Consider the following 20722-nt stretch of genomic DNA (forward strand, 5'->3'; position numbering starts at 1 on the left):
TCAAACTAGCTCCTAACTGAAAATGCAAGGGTGAAAACTGCAGATGAACTGAGATACTAGAGTTCTCTGTCCAGACTTCTAGCTGATATAAATATGTTACACCCAACAGAGATCTAGCCTTTCAATATTAATCAGAAACAAACAATGTTATTATTCCAAACTGTGCTTTTAAAACTTCATTAAATATTGCTACTGGGACAAGCACAACAAACTTAGCCAAAAGTAGTCATGCACACTCTAGAAAAAAAAAAAATGAATGTTTTAGACTGCAATTCCAGGAAATGGAACTGCATATTTCCAGAGAAAAATATTTAGGGCATGAAATACTCAAGCAGTACTAGAGAGAAGACATTTTAAACTACTTACTTCACTAACAGGAGGAATGTTGAGCTTTGGTACTTTGTTCTTCGTACTAGGTGTGTTCACTTTTCCTTCCAGCAGTGTTCCAAAGGACTGATTTCCATATCCACTCTCAATCTCTATGGGAGGTTTCAGTTCAGGTGAGTCATTGGGTACCTGGTCCTGGCCATCCATAGGCCTGACATATGCTGTAGGCTTTTGCTGGACCATGCTGTTCTTACAGTGAAGTCCTGGGGGGAAATTCTGGGTCGAAAGACTGTTGTTTGCAGATAACAAAGAAGTGGAAGGAAGTGGAGATCCAGAACCGTGACCTGCAAACTCAAGCTCTGTGGGTGACTTCGAATGACTGTTTTCTTTGTACGTATGTTCTCCAGCTGCTGACTTGGAATGAGTGTGCCGCCTCGAATGGGAAGATGCTGCCATTGAACTGGCTTCCTCGGTTCCTCCACTTTTATGCTGCTCACTCTGACAATTATAAAGGTCTTCATACCTGCCCTGTGGCTGGTCATGAGAAGAGCTGTGCTTTGTCCGACTCTGCTGACTACTGGATTGGCTTGGCTGGGCCCCACTAGAGTTGTGACCACCGCGCGACCAGTCTGTCCTCGACTTCCTGCTGCTCTGGTGACTGTGTAGCAAAGTAGAATTAGATGACAATGAAGAGGGTGGAGGCATTGATGTCGACGAGTGGCCACTGATCTGATGAGATGGGATCATCCTGTTTCTCGGTTCTGGGAAAAAGCTCTGTTCATTTTTGTCAATGGGTGTCTGAGGGATGGAATTCTTTGGGATTCCTACAAGGTGGCTCTGGTTGGAGTGGTTGGTTAACAGGTCCTTCATCTCATCATAATTTCCCAAGGTGTTCTGGACACGGTTTGCAAGGGCATCACCTTTATTTGTCTAAAATATCAAAAAAATAAAGGAAAAGAATGAGTAAATTCATTATTATGAAGTTACTGCTCAGAATAGTTGTCTTAGAACATGGCAAATGTTAGCTGTTTAATGGTGTCATGCTGACATTTAATTTAATTTCAATTACATTTTGCATATGTTATGCAAGAAAAACCTATCAATAACTGTGTTCAAATAATCTCTTGAAACAGGGTTGCATGAGTAACGCTTGTCTACTGCTTCCCATTTTCTTAAATATGCTTTCACAGAAGTGTTTAAATTGCATCAGTTATGGATGTTAAGAGCAAAATAAGCTGGTTTTATGTCAGAGATGTTGGGCTTGTACATTTCCTATCGTGCAAAACACGAACGTGCAATTACTGGCTACTGAGCATTTGAATTGCAATCGCACAGTTTATTTAAGTACGTTATTGCTCTATCAGCCCCTTGACCCATAGTCCTGCCATAAATAGAAGCTGGGCATTCTGTAATAAGCAGAGTGCCAAACTCTTCACTCCAGTATAACTCCAATTACTTTTCTATAGAGGGTTCAGTTTGACCTGAGGTATCTACCATCTGAATCCAGAAAAGAAAAAGCTTCTACCCACTCAAATGCTACAGTAGCGTGAAATAAAAGATCATTCAAATATATTTTCTTATAGAACTTAAATAGATGTGATTGCCACATTCTTAAGTATTGGGATTCCTCTGTTGTCTGCAGGCTGGTCGTATTTGTGAATTGTGCTTTTCTTTGAATTCCAGTAATTATTAAATAAATACTGACTCATTGGTGTTTCGCTGCTATTATACTTTTTCTTTTGAAGCATGAAGTGGGCTTTTTTGTTCTTTTTTCTTTTCCCTTTCATTTGGAAAAAGCTGGACAAATAAGCTAGAATTTATAATTAATATGCGGCTAATTTATTTTCTCTTTCTGTTTTAACCCCACAGAGACCCAAAGTACCTGCCTTTACTGACCTTTATGTACTAACCTTTATGTTCCATTGAAATGACCAGCAGAGAACTAAAACACATTATTCCCCGTGCTTATTACTTTACAAGACTCAAAGTGGGGGGGGCAACACACATACATCAGGATACAGCCAACTAGACTTATGTTTGGGGATTTTTTCACTCAATACAAGTAGTACCACAGACCAAAACCACCTGAACACCAGGCTACAAAGATGGGGAAAGGCAGCACTATGAGCTTCTACTTGGTTAGAGGGTGTTGCGCTTCATTTGCCAATAAGGGATCCTGCTACGCCCGTGATCCCATTTTCCTCAAGTATTAAGCAGAAGTTTAAATGACAAAAAATTAAATATCTACGCATGGATTGCTTCTGAAATACCTGCTTCTACTACCCACTGCTGAACTAGTCAGAAGATGAGAAGAATATTGCAGATTTTTTTTTTTTCCTTAGTACTGCACATGCCATAAAAAAACATTGAAAAAGATAATAAATGCGAATTTCCTTTTCCTCATTCTCAGGGATTGTAACATATATTACCACTGCACTGAGGCAGTGATTTAAAAATTAACTGTTCAATGTTGTTCTCATCTATATACATTTTGCCAGAGCTCCTAACTGACACAGTTATTAACCCCAGTTGTGGAGAACCACGAATCACTTTTATTCACTAAGTCCCTAGGTTGGTCATTTTAGTGGCAAAAATTATATTCTAGCTAAGCCAAGAATAGGCTCTTTGTATATGAGCAGTCTCCTTCAACTGAGTTGCACAATGAGCTGTTTGGGCAGCAGCCAAAACCAGCCTCTCTCTGTTCAACCCCCAAATTTAAAACAAGGAGATTCCATTGTGCTCAAGGGCCCAGCAGGAATTATGATGCGAACTCTAAACACTTACATACTTGTTCGGTTTCCTCCTTCCCCAAACACTTTAACTCCTTATGGGATAGCATATGGGGAAACAACCAAGCATTCAAAGAAAGCCTGACCACCAACCTTCACTTGTGGTTCAGCTACACTTCCAGGGTGCATTTGGCTTAGTTCCCAGAAAGCAAAAGGTGCTTTTTTAAAAAACAAACAAACAAAAAAACCACAACAACAAACACCACTAAGGAAAGAATAAAGTACTGACAACATATCATCACTGTTACCCTTCAACGTCATAGCACATTAAATGGCTCTTGTCTAGATCTTCACAAAGGGAATCAATATTTTCATTGGAATGTAGCACTTTTCAATAACTTCTGTGTTAGAGGTATTTGATTCAACTGATTTTCTTTTACATGGCACATAATGATAATATAATTTTGCTTGATATTAACACTTTTATGCAAAATGTTCACATCCTGGGGATCAAAGACACTGCATGTTAGGTATTACTATTTGTAGTCATTTACTGGAAGCATTAGTGAAAAAGTACATTTCCTGACAAGCATGGAGATTAAATTAATTTAAACATCCTTAGCATATTTTAAGTGCACTAAAGCTCATATCCAATAGTTATTGAAGTCAATGGAAGGATTATTACACTTAGACCAGAATGCAATGCAAAAAACACATTGTGAATGTGAGTGCCAATTTGGCTTATATTTAAATAACACTAGAGCACACATAACTAAGACCAGACTTACGCATCACAACCTGAATAAGCTCAGGTGTGTAGTGTAAGTGTACTACCTGCATTTAAGACTTAAAGCACAACATTAATGTTTTTATTTCCTCAACAAATTCAGGGCCCTCATGAGAAGCAGAATATTCTTGACAAGCCTGAATACCAGCAAGACAAACATGAAATCCAGTCATAATTTCTGGTTGTTCTTTCTTAATTCTGGATTGGGGACAATTTCTACCTTCATATTCTGGATAACTGCCTCATTTCTTAAAGGAAACCTCTGTACATCTTATTTGCTGAACAGCATGCTGAATCGCAATTTTGCCGCTATCAAGGAAATGCAGCATTTTCTGAGTATTCCAAGGCATAAATTACACGTCTGGTTTGTGACTCACGGCGAGTAGCCTTCCCCCTCATTCTAGGAAATGTACACCTTCCTACATTTGCTTCTATTGCTTTCAAAAAAGATCTGTAATAGAATCTTATTGGAAGACTAATTTGCTAGCTAGCTATTGCATTATAGTTTTACAAAGAAAAGAACTAATGCACTCAAACTCTTAGGCCCAATTTACAAGGGTTTTGTGAAAATTCATATGAAACTTGAGGTTTCATAATTCATTCACTTTCTCATGCCTCATGGTTAGACTAACCTCCATGGATTAGAAGCTGAGCTCTTTTTTTATGCTAAGCTTGAATAGCATGGAAGGGATAAATGATTTAATATTCACCAAAGGCTCCCCCATGGAAATGATGCCTATTGGGTTCTCCTTCTCAAGTTGAACTCTTCTGAGGCAATCCCTTTGAAAAGTAACAAAAATACTCCTACTGTTTTCTCTGAAATACTCATCTCTGAAACTCTTTACTAATTCAAAAGATTAAAAGGTATCAACAATTCAGTAGTAAAATTGCAGCTTCTCTCAGGAAAACTCTGACATTGCTTTTTCAAATGTTTGTTGTCATGATACTACGAGCTCTTCCCTAATCACTTCTGCAAAGTCAAGCAATAGCAGGTTGCACCAGAGTTTGAAGGTAAAACCTTCAACTCACTTGCATTAAAGCGCAACACAGCCCTCACTGCCCGACCTTCCCAAAACAATGCTGGATGTTATCAACCTGTCAAAGGTGGAGCTTCCAAAGAACACTCATCTTTTAAGAAGCACATATTTTATACACTCACAGAAATAAGCATCTCTTTTCATGTATGTGTACACATACATATGCTACAAAGAATCGACGTAGAAACATGCACTTGTCCAAAGCTGTAACGATAACCTACATTTAATTTGACAGAGAGATTGAAATAAAGATGTTCTAACAGCTAGAGCAGAGAGATGATAGATGGAGGCAGATACTCCACTCATCTCATGATACTCAATGGCAGTAAGCTCCAAGAGAAAATTTGGGCCCCTTTCTTGGAGCAAGTTTGAATATCCCCAATTTTAGAGCCATCTTAAAACATCTGCCAGTTGTTTAGTCTTTCAAACATCAGAACAGCAGTGGTAGTATTCCTTCCCCCAGCAGTCCCTTCTCTAGGTTACTGTTGAAGCAAATGAAGGAACGATAAACAAGTAAGGACACAAAGTCTGGGAATAAAATAAAGGAAAAGAGACATTTTATGTTTCCTGAGACGTGATTTTCCCAGCCTTCTCTTTGTCATTGTAGTTCCCATCTTACATTACACTCCCAGATCCTTCAGAAATGTATCAGCCATCCCTTGAGCTGATCTCATTAGCAGAGCTAGCCCAGCTGAGGATGTGGACCTCGTGCCCACCACAGGCTGCAACAGTTGTCTTTGCTGGGCAGTGCTTTAGCTCATTCTGGTCCCACTGAGAGCAACCAGAAGAGAAAATGTGGGTGCAGCTTTCTGTGTGAAACAGGCCTTGCAGTGATTTGTATATTAGTCTATCTACCAAAATCCAAATGACCACTCACTTGAGCAAAAACATTTGCATGACCTGCAGGAAGTCTCAATAAAATCAGTTCATAGCTAGCTATTATTCCCCCCAAAATGCTAAAGTGTGGTCCAATGCAGAAATAAGTACATTGATAAGATTTTTATAAAAACAAAATGACTCCACTAACAAACTGTCCTAGTACATCGTACTTATTTGGCTGAAGCTGTCTCCATCACAGATGAGTGGAACGCACCTCACTCAAAAGAGAAAAGTAGCAATATGTTTTATTGAGGTAAAATAATAATTTGACGGTAAGTTTGATGGAATTTAACCCAGTTTAACAGTGGTTTGACAAGGTTCAATAAGTTTGATGGCAAGGTTCACCTTATTAATTACTGCATGGAAGAAACATACAAAGGAAAATTGACTTTGAATCAAGTTAGAATAATTAATGCAGATACCAGGGACACAAAGAGCAAGGAGGACGTTCCCATTGAGTCATGAGGTTCAGAGCAGACCCTCTTGCTTTTTTAACTCCTTTTGTAGCCTAGCTGGTTTCAGTCTTAGTCTCACACCCGGTCAACAGTTTAGTTCTAATGGAATATTGAGTAGCTACCTGAAATAGTAATGCTTTGTGCCACTAATTCGGCATGTTATCAGTCACTTACTGAAGATCTGTCACAGATAAGGAAGGATCTCGGTCTCAGGTAAGGAATGTCTATCCTTGAAAGGGACAGTTAGCTGGCATGCAGTCCTGCTGCAGTTCAGTGCTCAAATTTGGCCCATCCTTATGGTGATCTTTATAGGGTGAAGTAGCCGGGTTGCTAGTCAACAGTACAGACAAGATAGATGTCTTCATTTTAGCTCTGATATCTTCTTCTGTACTTTGATTATCTTGCACTTTTGGGTTTTAAAACGACCTTTCAAAATCTTTTTCAATACACTTTTAGTCCCTTGTACTTGAGCCAGGGCTTTCCAGCTCACAAGTTCACTCCAAGGATGTGAGGCCTGATGCTCCCTCGTCAGCCTGAACCAAAGTACAGCTAGGAGTCAAGTGTATCCGTTATGCTCTCCCAGTCCATAATTATTAGACACCATTTGATAATAATGCCGGTCTTTCCTCCTCCTTTTTGGGTGATTTTCAAAGAGCCTTCATCCTCCCTACAGCTGCTAACAATGTAAAATGGAAAGATGAAGTGGTGACCTTTCAATGGATGTCACTGATTGGGAGGAGAAAGAGATATGGAAATTTACATTCTGATGAATTCTTCAGGGAATGTCTTACTGGAAATCAAAGCAGCAGAAATCACAAAAGGGGACATCCCTTGGTGATGAAAATCTCAGGCAGCAAAGCTCCTTAGAGAGAATAAGACTTGTCATAAGTCCCTTTCATACCCTTGTTATGCTCCCCAAAGTATCAGAGAGTCTCCTAAAAGCCTTTTTTGGAAGGTTATGATTGCACAAGAAAGCTTATGGACTCATTATCTACAGAGAGGACATTGGTTTTAACAACTCAGGTATATTTCCTTCTTAAAAAGAAAAGAACTGAGTTCTAGGTTTGTAGGTACAAACTCACTTGTAAAGATATCTGCTGCACATACTTCTACTGCAGGACTTTGCTGTGTGTTTAAAGGAAGAAATCTTGAACTGGATGGTAACCAAAATTCCTGACTCTGTCAATGCTAGTATGTAATGCTGAGCAAAGCACTGAGTTTGCTCTTCTGCCATATGCTGATTTGGATAATCAGTCTATTCCATAGTATAAGTACCATGGCAGATGCAATACTTTCATTTCTTACAAGTGATGAGAAGCTTTATTTGTATCTGTAAAATGCATTCAAATAAAAGACATTCTGAAAATGTAAAGCATAACAATGCTATTTACCTTGTAGGGTTCCCCAAAGAGGTTAAAACCTGAAGCAAAGAGATCTTCATCTTGCTGGACTTCCTGGTTTCTTCTCTCCCATTCTTTCCGCTTAAGTGCACTCCGGTCTTGTTCATAGTGACTGAAGAAGAGAAAGACAAAAAAGACAACACATTATTTTCCCCATAATTTAGTTACGTGTTCATTACTATCAGTAAGAGCAGTGAAACATCAGAAATGATGCAACTCCTGAGGATGATTCTGAAAGAAAGAAGCAGCCACTGAATAATTTTCCCAAAGGTAAACTTGGAATCATATGAAACTGAGCAGTAGACCAACCAGTATACTTCTAAAATAAAAACTGTCAAAAATGTTCTTTTCAAATTAAAAGAGCATTATGCAAAAAAATAAAATACATATTGACACCTTTGTATGAACAGCCTGTAGAATACACATGCGCACACACACATGCATGTGTGCCCACAAAGGAAGTGTCTGTGCAGAGAGAGCAAGTGCAAAGTCAAGGAAGCACAGCAGCATCTTCATATCTATTTAACTGTGTAACACTTGTCTGCATCCATTCCAATGCTCCAGTTCAGCCTCGTGTGATTTAGAGCACCTAATTCTGTCCCAGGTACTTGTTAAAATTTATGTACAGCTTCATTGCGAGCGTCAAGGGGGTTTTAAAAAAGTGTGTTCGCAGCAAGGTCTCAGAAGAGACTTTAGGATAGTTGATTCCAGTATCAGATAATTCTACACGCAAACAAACAGAAAAGGATCTAGTGCCTCAGTGTAGCCATGGCGAGTGGCACTTATCTGTATGTCAGCTTACTTTGTGCACCTGCCAGACCTAGATGACAAGCTGAGAGACCACATTCACTTCTCCCCTGTGAATAGCACACAAGTACTTCGGTCTCTTGGCTTTACAAACTACCTCCTGCTCCTCTGAGGGAAAAGATATAATTAAAACCCTGAAGGAGGGGGAAAAATAGGAAAGGGAAGAGGCAAAGAAAAGATGCATGCTTCAGCTTGCACTGACAACCTCTCATGTGACAAGCATTGAGGGACACTTCTGTGCTTTCAACCCGTATTTGATTTGTTATGAGGCTTTTGGCTCTGCTCTGTGTCAGTTAATTAGCTACCAAATTCCAGACGACAATTTGAATAGCAGATTCAGTATGTGCACTGACGTTTATCTGTTGTAGGCAGTACTTCCCTGATTGATTCTGGACATACTAGCACATCTATGTACAAATGCACACATACAAACATACATACTCCATATGTAATAAAGAGCAGTTAGTTCACCTATCTCTGGCACGAATGAATTAAATCTCCATAGAGCTCAATTGCACTTGGAAGATAACCAAATATCTACAACTTTTGCCTTTTTAGCTCAGCATGATGTTGTATTGAAAGCTTCACACCGAGAGATATAATGAGGAATGAACTGCACAGCGATGAGGCTTTAACAGTGTATAAAGTCACTGATTTCTGAGTGAAACCACAATTACTAATTTGAAGCACCAGCTAATTAAAACCACAGCTATGTATTTAGCCTCTTGTTATACCTACTGCAGTTTATAATTATGAGGACCTCTTTATCTACTCAATTAAAGTTCTTATGATTCAGGCAGGTTGTGTTTGAACCTGCAAGCCCTGCAGAGAGCAGAGCAAAGCATATGTCTGTTGCCTGATGACTCCATGTATCCTTACACTCGTGTACTTGTTTTTGTACAGAGGAAAAAAAATACAGATTAATGCCATAATGAGATTCTTAAATTAAAAATATGAATTAATAACTGGTTTAAGCAATTCAAGATCACTCCAGCTTGGACTGAATAAGGCTCAACCATGCCTTGTAAACAGAATGCAAAGCCACCTACATAGGTAGAGCTGAAAGAGAAGGAAAATGTGGATGGAAATCAAAGTTAGAAGGCTGAAAAGATGCCACGTTTTATTGATTTATTTATAACACCTCCTGATGCAGTGACATCACTGGCACCAGCACCAAGCTCCAGAACATTTGTTATAATCATTCTTGGTATTTTTGGAGAACCTATACAACCATTTGTTGGTTTCCTGAGGGAGACAAAAGGGAAATTGCTGACGCAATACTGCAAACCACAAGCGACCTGTTGACTAAAAAGTGAAGGAAAGGTGAAGGGAGGCACAAGTCTCCCTTTTGCATCCCAAATCAAGATTAAAATCCATAGGTATGGCAATAAGTGAGTACAAACTGTTTCGCAAATTAGTACATGAAGATGAGGACAAGGCTGATTCCATTTCTCCCCACAACTCATCTGGAATAGGGGGCTGGTTTAGCCCAGAAACAGTAGGAACACACTGTATTCACTGCTCTCACAGGAGACCTTTCCAGATGTTTTTTTGGCAGTTTGATGCATATATTGGGTCACAGATCAGATCGCTAGAAAGTCAGAAGCCCAGTCTTGATACCAGCAGAGTGGATCTAGCGTAAGCAGGGGTTTATATCCTGCATAAGTCATCTTTGCTTATGGGAGAAGTCCTATCCCAGCCACTGCCACTTCAGAAAGAATTATTCATGAAAGTCAGAGCTGCATTTTACAGTTTCCCCATGGCAACTTTGGCCTGGAATTTCAGGCCCATTCCAATCAAACTGAATCTGGCCACTGAACACACAGACAAGAGAATCGCAGATTACAGCACAGATCTCACCTTTCATGCCAGGTTCCAGCACTTTGTTATCTAAAAGCCAGCTCTGGTCTCAAGCACAGAAAGTACTTAGGGAACTGAGTCAGGCCTTATGCAATAACATGAGAAAAAGCAAAGACTCTAACACTATTTAGGTATATTTTGTGACACTTGACAAAACCACTCATTTGAACAGCATGAAAACAGCAGTAATTCAAAATGGCATAATCACTTTAAAAGACATTAACTTAAGCTAGGACAATATTTACAATGTTAACAGCAAAACATTGAAAAAAACAGTATGTGTTTATGAAAGATACCTATTCCATGCTCCCAAGAGGTGAGCACAAAAGCGCACCTCACAGCCTGAACCCCAGCAATGTCTCCACACTATCAAACTGTGAGCATGCATTTCACAACACAAGCAAAGCCCTGAGTGAATTGCTGCCTCTCCATCCATCCAAATATCTCATATATTCTCTTATGAAAGAAAAAAAAGAAAAAAAAAGGTTCATTTTGAACTTTCCACTCTCACAGTCACACAATAGCCTTAAGTGTACAAAGTATCTATTCAAAAGGAAGTGGTTGCTCATCTTGTCAGGTCAAATACTTGGCTTATTTCTCTGTACTTTTCCTATGGGAATGCTTGACAGGGCGTTGATTATGGCTACAAAAGTCAAATATTGTAAGATCATACACAGATTAGGATAACAACTTCTTTGGGTTCCTTGTAATTCAAAGAGGGATGTTGATTAGATCTTAAGGCTACAGCACAGTGAGAACCTAATGAGATGCTCTCCAGAAACTCTTAAAGCAGCCACGATGCAATCTCTGGGACTTATGTTTAGTATTTAGCTTAATTAATGTTCTGTGAAATACAGATATATGATTAGTAGTGAAGGTGTCAGTGAAAACTATAGTCAGATACCAAGAGAAACACCAGAGTTCAGTCTGTCTCATTAGTATGAGAGATATTTCATGACTCCTCTTAAGCCAGAAGAATAGGAAATCATAAATACAGACTTTTGCAAATACTTTTTAAAAAGAGATGGAGAAGAAAACAGCTGCAAGCCATGATACTCACTGCATCCAAGAGGGCCAGTTCCCCAGACATGACTATTATGTGACAATGTAGTTTAAATAGACAAGCTTCATTTTTTTGTTACCACTTATTGCATTAATGATTAAATTTGAATAGGGAAGTCTCTACATAAGAAGATGAGGAACGGTGAGCAGTAAAAACGCTACAAGAACATGAGACCACTGATCTACAAAATTACCAGTGTGTAGGATGTGGCAGAAAGAATGGTAACCATATTATTGTTGTGGTGTGTTGAACACTGAGGCAGGCTGCAAATGCATTTTGAATAACAGCATTCGATACTTAAGCCTTTAAAATTAGACCAGCATATATCCATTTGAGAAGGTGGCTGAGGCCAGAGGAGGTTACATCAAGGCAAAAGATAACAGGCACGCGTGTAGGCTTCAGATTGGAAGCTAAAAATGCAGATCTGGTGGTAAGAGATGGAAGTCAGATATGCACTGTCGACAAAAATGAAAACTAGAAGAACAAAATCTGGGGCATTGGAAAGGACTGTGCAGTCATCTGTGCTCAAAGTGAGAGGATGTGGTGCAAAAGATCTGGAGGGAAAAGAAAAAACCTTTTAGGACAGACTGCAACAGAGCAAGGGGTTAAAGGGAAGAGTTAAAGGAAAGCTGAAGAAATAAGACCAACAGCTAAAGGCTGAGACCTAGCACGTGGGGTTTGTTTTCAAAGATGCACTAAAGCAATGGAAACAGTCTCCCAAAGCACGGAAGGCTAGAAAGGCAGAGAACAGTCTGAAAGACAAGAGAAAGAACACAAGTCAGACCAGACAAGTTTGAAGGAGTAGTAACTGCAACATGAAAAAGAAAAAAGAAGAAGAGAGAAGACAACAATGAAACATCTAATGTTGCAGAAGAATCATGAATGAGAACAGAATACTGCTTTGTTGATTCAGTCAAAACAACAAAAGCCCAACAGGGAAAGAATCAATAAAAAAAGCTGGAGCAGAGAGGCTTTATTGTACTGACAGACTACATCCATGAGCATAAATGAACAACATTGAAAGAAACCAGCATTTATCCACAAGTTAGGGAAGGAGTAGTTGTTCTTAATAACATGCTCGAATTTACAAAAATGCACACTATGATCAAATATCCCCCTGTACTACTTCCAACCCCCTTAAAAACATCGGATATGCCTAAACGATGAAAGAGGTTCTCAAGCTAAAATGTTTGTCATTTGTGGAAACGTGAAATAAAAAGACTTCTAAGCTAAGGCACAGTGGATACAAAATTATATAAATTTGAGAACTGAAAGTCCCTTCCCAAGGTTATTTCTTCTTAGTCCTGACTTTGGGACACAATCCTTGCTCTACCATAAGCCCTTCAGGAAGGTGATGAGGTAAACTCCAAAAACTGGGCTTCCTCTGAAACTAACTCACAAGCTATTAAACACCCCAAATAAAAAAAAACACTCATGAACATATTTGACTTACATGAGAAATCCAACTCAGGTCCTTGAGAATATTCCCATGTTTGAAATACATGCTTGCTTTTCCACACCAGGGCAATTCTTTTTAAATGCAAGTAAAAATGCAACACAAGAAACATTTCACCCAATAGTCAAACTAGGTAAAAGGCTATTTCTAACAAATACATTGCAATGGGAATTCACCTCTACATAACTCCAGATGTATCTCACCATAACTGCATTGATTTCATGCAAAAGCAGAGTACCACCCTCACGTCTGAAATTTCATTGCAGATCTTAAAATACATACTAAGTAAATAACGTGTATTTGAAAAACCTTACCTTTAAGCAGAAATATGGCCAACTTACCATATCTTCTCCGCTCATCTAAAGTCTTTGTTTCACTTAATGATAAAACATCATAAGCAATACCACACTTAAAATAGCAAAATCCCTCTTCCTCTGTTTATCACCACTGAACCCGAATATTTGTCCTGGTAATTTTACTACTTGACAGAGACTAATCAAACCATGACACAATAGCTTTACAGCTCCTCACTAACATTTATATTTAACATTTACTTTAATGTGTTCTTCTTCCTAACATGGATAGTTACTGAAAGTATCCAGCACAGAACATATCTATGACTGCACTTCAAGATAAATGATTTGTTTTAAAATACAGAATAATGTGTCTTTGATGTTCAACAGTTCTGTAGAGAAACGCTTGAGATGGTCACTGGTTATCTATCCACATGAGCTAAATCTCTTAACAATTTGCATTAAAAACAATGCCATTCCTGTAGCACATTTGATAGAGAATACAGAAGATTAAAGCCTCTGAACAAAATAACACCCAAGAGACCCCTGGGCAATTTATGGAAATTTAAGCTAGGAGGCTATGAGTTTGGCTTATATTTGCCATATTCTTCATTCTTTTTTGCTATTTCCTTCCCTACAAGTACCTAGAAAAACATTATTTTCACTCAGTTTTCTCCTCTTTTTGGTACTATGCAGCCCCAAACTTTACCTTAATGTGAATTTGGAAGGAACAATTCTGGGGGAATAGATGACAGAGATAAGCTTCTGAATAGTAAGCACATAAAGAATAGATGAGGTTTAAAAGGGGAGCATTTATTGTTTCCTGTATGATAGCACATTGTCTTTCAATATGATTAGTTATCAGTCGGAGTTATCAAAAACCGGGATGAAATAAAGCACTTACGCAGTTATGCTTCATTGATGTCAGCTAGGGGAGCATGAAAATCTCCATGAAGTTGGGTAATTGATGTGTAAATCAGAGCTCAATCACTCTGTGATAGAAATGGTCCCACTGCAAGTGTGGTTGTTGAAGAGTATTGTAAAGGGGTGGGAAAGAGGGAGAAACAAAGTCAAGAAAAGACTTATTTATTAAAAATTATAATAACTGGCAATCTACACAATTTTCTCTTCAAGAAAGAAGTGCTGTCAGATATATTTAAAAGCAAGGTGCAGACCACTATATTTGGATATCCTTATTTGGCAATAATTAACTGCTTCTGTTTTATTAAAATGCTTATGGATATTTAAAAAGCAAATTAAATGGACATGTTCATCCTTTGAAAAGCAACACGTGTAAATGACATCAGCAATTGTAATTTGGTGAACAATGTGTGTTCAAGGTATGTTTTGGAGTCTTATTACAGTCTTCTTGTCAGTTCAGATTTGCAGTATGAGAAACAAAAGCAAAACTGAAGGAAAAGAGGGGGAAAAGAAACAAAAAACACAACTAAGGAGGAAAACAGTTATAACCACAGCTCCAAAAGGACAACAAAAGATAAACAGTCATTAGAATAGTCACATAAAATAGCTTTCCAACATGCAATATTTCTATGACTAAGCATCTGACACTTAAATAAAAGAGCTAGTGAAAATAAGATTATGGGGTCATTTTGTTAATTTGTTATTTTAATAAAATGAATACATATTAAGGCATTGACATCAACTTCCCGGAAAGACATGGAATTCAGTATTCTAGGTATGACTTGCACTAAACCACTGATAAACTGAAACAGACTTACATAAGTGTGAAATGTATGTACATTTGTGGTATCAAATGAATTACATTCAGGACACAGGAGCCAGACTAGGAACTTTATTAGATGGATAATGTGGTGTGACTGTAAAGGGACTCTGATTACTACAAGGGAGTTGAATAGGGAAAGAGGTTCATCCTAAATTCCAACAGGATATGACAGGTGCTGGTGTGGTTCTTGTATGTGGTGGGTTTTTTTGTTGGTTTGGTTTCTTTTACTTCTGTTGATCTCTTCAGGAATTTCAAGTTTCTTCAGATTCGCTGATGGCAATGAAGCCATTAAGTCTCTGCCAAAGTATATACTATAATTTAAACATACTTCACAGCATATTTCCTAACAGCTTCTGAGCTGCCATCATACTTCACACGCCCATCAGCACCAGCATTCTATGTATTAATGTGGTAGAGATAAATATAGTTGTGTTCAGTTGCATGCTGTGCATTATTCTTTATACACATCAAACATGGTGTAGTACTGCTACAAACTGTGTATTTGTACATGTGTTACTCCCAAGTCACAACACTAATTCAAGGCAATTAAAGATCTTCTGACAATGCTTGCTACAGTCTCTTTTACCTTCACACCGATACCTCAAATTACAAGAAAAAGTCCAAGATTCTTTTTGTACATGTAGCCATTCTTAAAGATTAAAATGTATTTCAATATATTGAAACACATAATCTTTAAGTCATTATCATTTAATGTGTATAGATTGCATTCTTACATTCAAGCTGAACACCATTTCAGAACTCTACTTGTGTCTTTACTTTTTCTCATATCTAAAAGTAAAATTTTTCTTTAGTATTGCTACTCACAACTTTCCTGGGCACCTGTAGGACGCTTCCCTAAAAACAGAGTCCCCACATTTTTATTTCTTTGAAATATTGGCAATGATATGCAACAGACAGCTAACAGAGTTAAATGTAGCCTTTTAAAAAACATTACAAAACTACCATTGATTAACACCACCTTTTGGAGATAGATGAATCAGCAGACTCAACTGCCTGAGTGTTTTATCACAGAAGTGCTTCTGTGTTCCTCCTACAGCTGTAACAATTGCCTTCATTTACTAACAGGCACCTCTGCTCCCTTGAGCATATTCACATGCTGTGCAGCTCTTTAACCACATGTTCTTAAACTTCATGTGTGCTGAAAAATACCACCACAGGAAAATTAAGAATTCAGTCGGATGGCTATTTCATTCATCAGTTTTAGACTGAACGACAAGTGCACACATAGATTAATTCAGAGACCCCAATGTACAGAAAAATAGTACTGTAAGCCAATATAATGTAATTGATTATTTAGGACACAGAGAGGCTAGAGAAATTATCTTCTAAATAAATTATTCTCTTGGTTGAAATCCTATATAATTGCCTCCATTTGTTGTAGTAATAACTACTAGAAAAGAAAGAGGTGATCAACTTAATGCAAGGTGCTTTCACTTCAAATCCAAGTAAACATGCATCCCCTTTTCAGTGCTGTTGTGGAATATATTGCCTATCTTGGACACTAACAAATTGCAGGAGATGCAATGATTTTGTAGCTTCATGAGACTTAATGGCCATCAACTTGGAAAGAACCTACAACATTCCAAGCTCCAAGTAGACCTCAAAAAGCCTCATAGCAACAAGGTGCCTATTACACAGAGCTTAAGAAAGAATAATAATATTTTTGTGAAATAGATTCAGAGTCAGCAGGTCATCATCATTGGCTTCTAGTGAGGAAGATAATCTATAATAAATATTGCTTATGTCTTCAGCAAACATGTGTTTATTCCTTATCTATAAACAGAGCATAAAGTATGACAAAATAATTTAACCAAAGCAGCACAAAGTTCATCAGCATTGCTGAGGTTTACATCCTCTCTAAGGGTATTGTTCAACTTCAACTGATGCTCCTGGCAATTTTCCCAGTGAATTCAATGAATGTTGGACAATGCCTTGCCATGGAATAATGACAAAAAGCCCAGTCTCATAACATAGCCATCTCTAAGCAGCAGCAACTCATTGCCTATTAACTAGCTTTTCTGATATATTCCTCATGCTAACATAATTTTTTTTATCTACTGCCAACAGTTTAAAAAGTCTTAAGTACAAACCAGCACATGCCAGAGCTTCTATGGTCATTAATTACAACAGAAATTGACTGCGTAGATTTCCTGGTTGACAAATCCAAATCAAATGAAATTTAGGAATTTCTTCAAAAAAAATTTTTTAAAAAATCAAGTGATCAACCTGAAAATCCTCCCGATCTACTCTAAGACCATTATCACTTTGAGCTAAAGCACAAGTGTATTTATTTTAGTTATCTTACAGATTGCATACATGAAAACAAACTGATTGGGGAATAATCGAAGTTCCTTCTATCCCACAGTAAGTACTGACCCCCACACACCAGGCAGCAGATCACAGACCTTGTCACTGAGAAAAAGTAAGGAAAATATACCATGCTTCCTGAAAAGACAACACCCTTAAATTTAACTCAACATGGGAATGCTGTGCTGTTATGGATATGGCATGTAGGTGTTACTGACACAAGTTTGAAATGTGCCCTGGGATTCAAAAGCTAAAATGAGCAGCTAAAAACAAATGTAAAATAATTTCACTTCTCTAGACAGAACAGAATCATAACACAATCTTATTTAGACTGGCCAAGACTGCAACCTCATGTCTGAAATTATTTGAATTTTTATAGTGGGTGTGATGCAAATCATTATCCCAGAACTACAGTTTCCAGAGCCAAACAGAAACTCTGTTTCTCCAATTAGGTTTTGAATGTGTTTGAAATCTCACATGTTCTGCATTTGTAATCTCACATGGACTTCATGAACGACAGAAATATCACAATGAAGAAATCATGGCTGCTTAAGGCCAAATTCCCAGAAGAAAGTAAGACCAAAGCTCTGTTGAAGCCACCCTGTCTCTGACATCAGCCAACAGCCCCGTGAAGCCCCTGGGAACATAGCAAAGCACTTCCCAAAATACTGATGCTGACCTGAGAAATTTTTGTCACATGAAGTTATGTTTTAAGTACAAAGGACCTGATATCTCTGTATTTAACATCTCTAGAAGACTTTAATCCAATAAATACTCTCAAACAGAATACTCTGTGGCAAGGAGTTTCTCAAATCCTCTGAAAATTATCGCCTTATCTCAAATTAGGCTTGTCACTCATACAGGTCTGAAAACCTGATTGATTCAACCAGATTGTATTTTATTGAATATGTGAGAAGAGAATTCACATGCTCTATTTTGGGGTGCCTACAGTTATTACAGGCAAACGGGAAGCTCCTGGGCTCTTCAGTCTCACCCCACAGCAATAGTTCTACCCTGCATTTTCAAGATCAGACACATGGACTACCGCATCCTGAAGAATAGTTATTTACAGTACAAAGCCTTTATATTTTTGGCCCTTCTGCTGTCAATCAGCAAGTGAATATCACTTATTTTCATAACGTGAACACAATGTGTTATTTAAGTACATCCTTTTTAAATTCCCTACCATCAACCATTTGTCTAACAGAAATATTATACTTTGTAACATGCAAATATTAAAATGCAGTGTAAGTTGAGTCATATTCATTGGAGGCTGGCCAACCTCAGCACATTTCAGTATTTAATAATAAAATAGGCTAGTGTAAAAATATGTAAACTAACTTCCATCCTGCTTTAATACTCACTTAACACAAGCAGAAAGTGAATATAATTTTGTTTAAATATTAAACATAACATTTCTTCTTTTGATTATTAAAGTATTATTAAAGCATTATTAAAGCTAAATGAAAATATGTTTGAAACCTCCTTCCTCTGAAGCCTTACAGGTCACTGTTATCACTAATATTTTGTCCCTCTGGCTGGCTTCTTTAGGGGATCTCAAAGCTCTTTATGACTCACAGAATGTCATGCCCAACTACACCTTTGTGAAGAAGCAACTACTGTCACACAAAACAACTGAGGGAATGAAAGTTTGAGCTGATGATGGTCGTATTCAAGAAGTAAGAGATGGCTGCGGGAAGAAAACTGAGGAGTCCCGACTCTCAGACATTAAACTTCACCGTAAGACCAGCAGTAACTTGCAACCATTCACCCACCACTAAACTCTGAGATGACAGCCATCAAGTTGAAATTTAAGGCTACCTAACAATACCATACAGCAAGAAGGAATTATCTTTATGTGTGTTTCCAGAACACTGGGTCATACACCACAAGACAAGTCTTCTGCTGAATGTCACTGAGAGAGGTCAGTAAGAATGTTCTTACTACATTTGCTGGAAGGATGGAGTGTATCAAATGATTTAATTTCGTGTAGTGCCCCACTTACTTTGACAAACTGATACTGCACAGGGCATAACATCATTAGGTGATTAAAGCACAAGAGCACTCAGCTTCCCACCTTGAGCCCGCAAGTGCTACTGCAGGAGGTTCAACACTGGGAAAAGCTGTGGGTGCAGAGGCAGTACAGGCTCAGAACCATAAACCACCGACCTCCTCCTCTCACCAGGAACTCCCACCCTGGTGGTGACCAGAAATAAGGTCCATAGCCCCCCTGAGAGAACCCACATTCCACCCAGCACTTTGAGCACTAGCAACAGCCCAAACCTGCATGTGACCTTTTAGCACCTTATCCCCCATCCTCTGGCCTCAACAGAAAAAGGACTCCAAGTTAAGCTGTATTGACCAGAAAGGAACATGATACAATCACAAAAGTATGATATACTTCCACTTTTCAGCTGGTACTGCTTTTCAAAATAACTAATACTGAGCTTTCCTCATTGAGCCAAATATATTAAAACCTCAGTAACCATGGTAGGAAATATGTGTTTTGTCACATACGCTCTTTAATGTGACAAAAATACAAATTTATGTTTTCTTTCATACAAATACCTAATGAGGTTTGAATAAAATAAAATCGGCACATTGCCATGTGGAAATTAATTTTAAAGAACTGTTTATCAATTTAATTCCACTGATAGTAACAGACAGATTTATGAGGCAATTAACTAAATATTTGTTTTTTCACATTTCAATTCATTATAGTAAATTAACAATTTTCCACTTGAAAGTCTTGCTACACTAAAAGCCTGGGGAAAAAAAAAAGTGTATGTTACTGTCGGTCTAGGAAGGATTCTCTGATTTTTACAAGTGTGGATTATTCTCCTCACATTAACTTTACATACTGTATGTAATTCACCACCCCCCCCCAACATTCCTGTATTATCCCAGAACCTATCATTCTTTAAATGCCAGATTCAAGCAACCAGACTTAAAGAATAATTACAGCTCTGAAGCCAATGTAACATCTGTTCAAGCAAACAATCCTACAGAGTGGATTTTACAGCCACAAAACACCCACCTCTGGTTAAAACAAGCCCGAGAGACAAAGCCAAGGGCCTTGACAGACCTAGGCTGGCCTCCTGAGCCACAGATGCCCACATCATACAACATGCCCTAAAAGAGCTGATAGGAACAAAACAAACCAAGTGTAACATTAGGTTAAACACTGAGTACAGTTCCCACAAGAAGGGTCAACCTTTAAGTTAGCTCATCTCCACGGCCAAATGCAGCTCTGCCGCGCATCGGCCAGGAGAGCGCAGTGCCTGGCGCTAACAGCCTCCACCGCAACAGGCGTTTCATGAGCTGTGAGCCCCATGACTGCACACATATAACCACGCTGCACAGCAACCTTTATTATTATTATATTTTTTTAAACAACTTAATGATTTCAGCTTCAAGGAGGTCATCTGGCCGCAGCCATGTGGATCTCTTCACCACTGCAGGTCAAGTATTAAACACATTAAGCAGAAGTCAGAAGACAGAACTACAGCTTTATATTCTTTCAGCTAGTATTGTACCAAATTAATATCAGGAGGAAT

The 20722-nt window shown here is 38.3% G+C and overlaps 1 protein-coding gene across 1 annotated transcript in view; it reads right to left on the bottom strand.

Annotated features, from left to right (window-relative positions):
* AFF2 (ALF transcription elongation factor 2) overlaps nucleotides 1-20722 on the bottom strand; it is a gene marked incomplete at its 3' end in the record, with an annotated part of 325091 nt that overhangs the window by 232557 nt on the left and 71812 nt on the right. The window contains exons 2-3 of the mRNA XM_080352396.1: nucleotides 7606-7726; nucleotides 367-1257 (exon numbers count right to left, since the gene is read on the bottom strand). Coding sequence (XP_080208522.1) covers nucleotides 367-1257; nucleotides 7606-7726 — 1012 coding nt within the window. The remainder of the gene's footprint in view (nucleotides 1-366; nucleotides 1258-7605; nucleotides 7727-20722) is intronic.

This window comes from Nesoenas mayeri (assembly GCF_963082525.1).
Source record: "Nesoenas mayeri genome assembly, chromosome: 13".
Lineage (NCBI taxonomy): Eukaryota > Metazoa > Chordata > Aves > Columbiformes > Columbidae > Nesoenas > Nesoenas mayeri.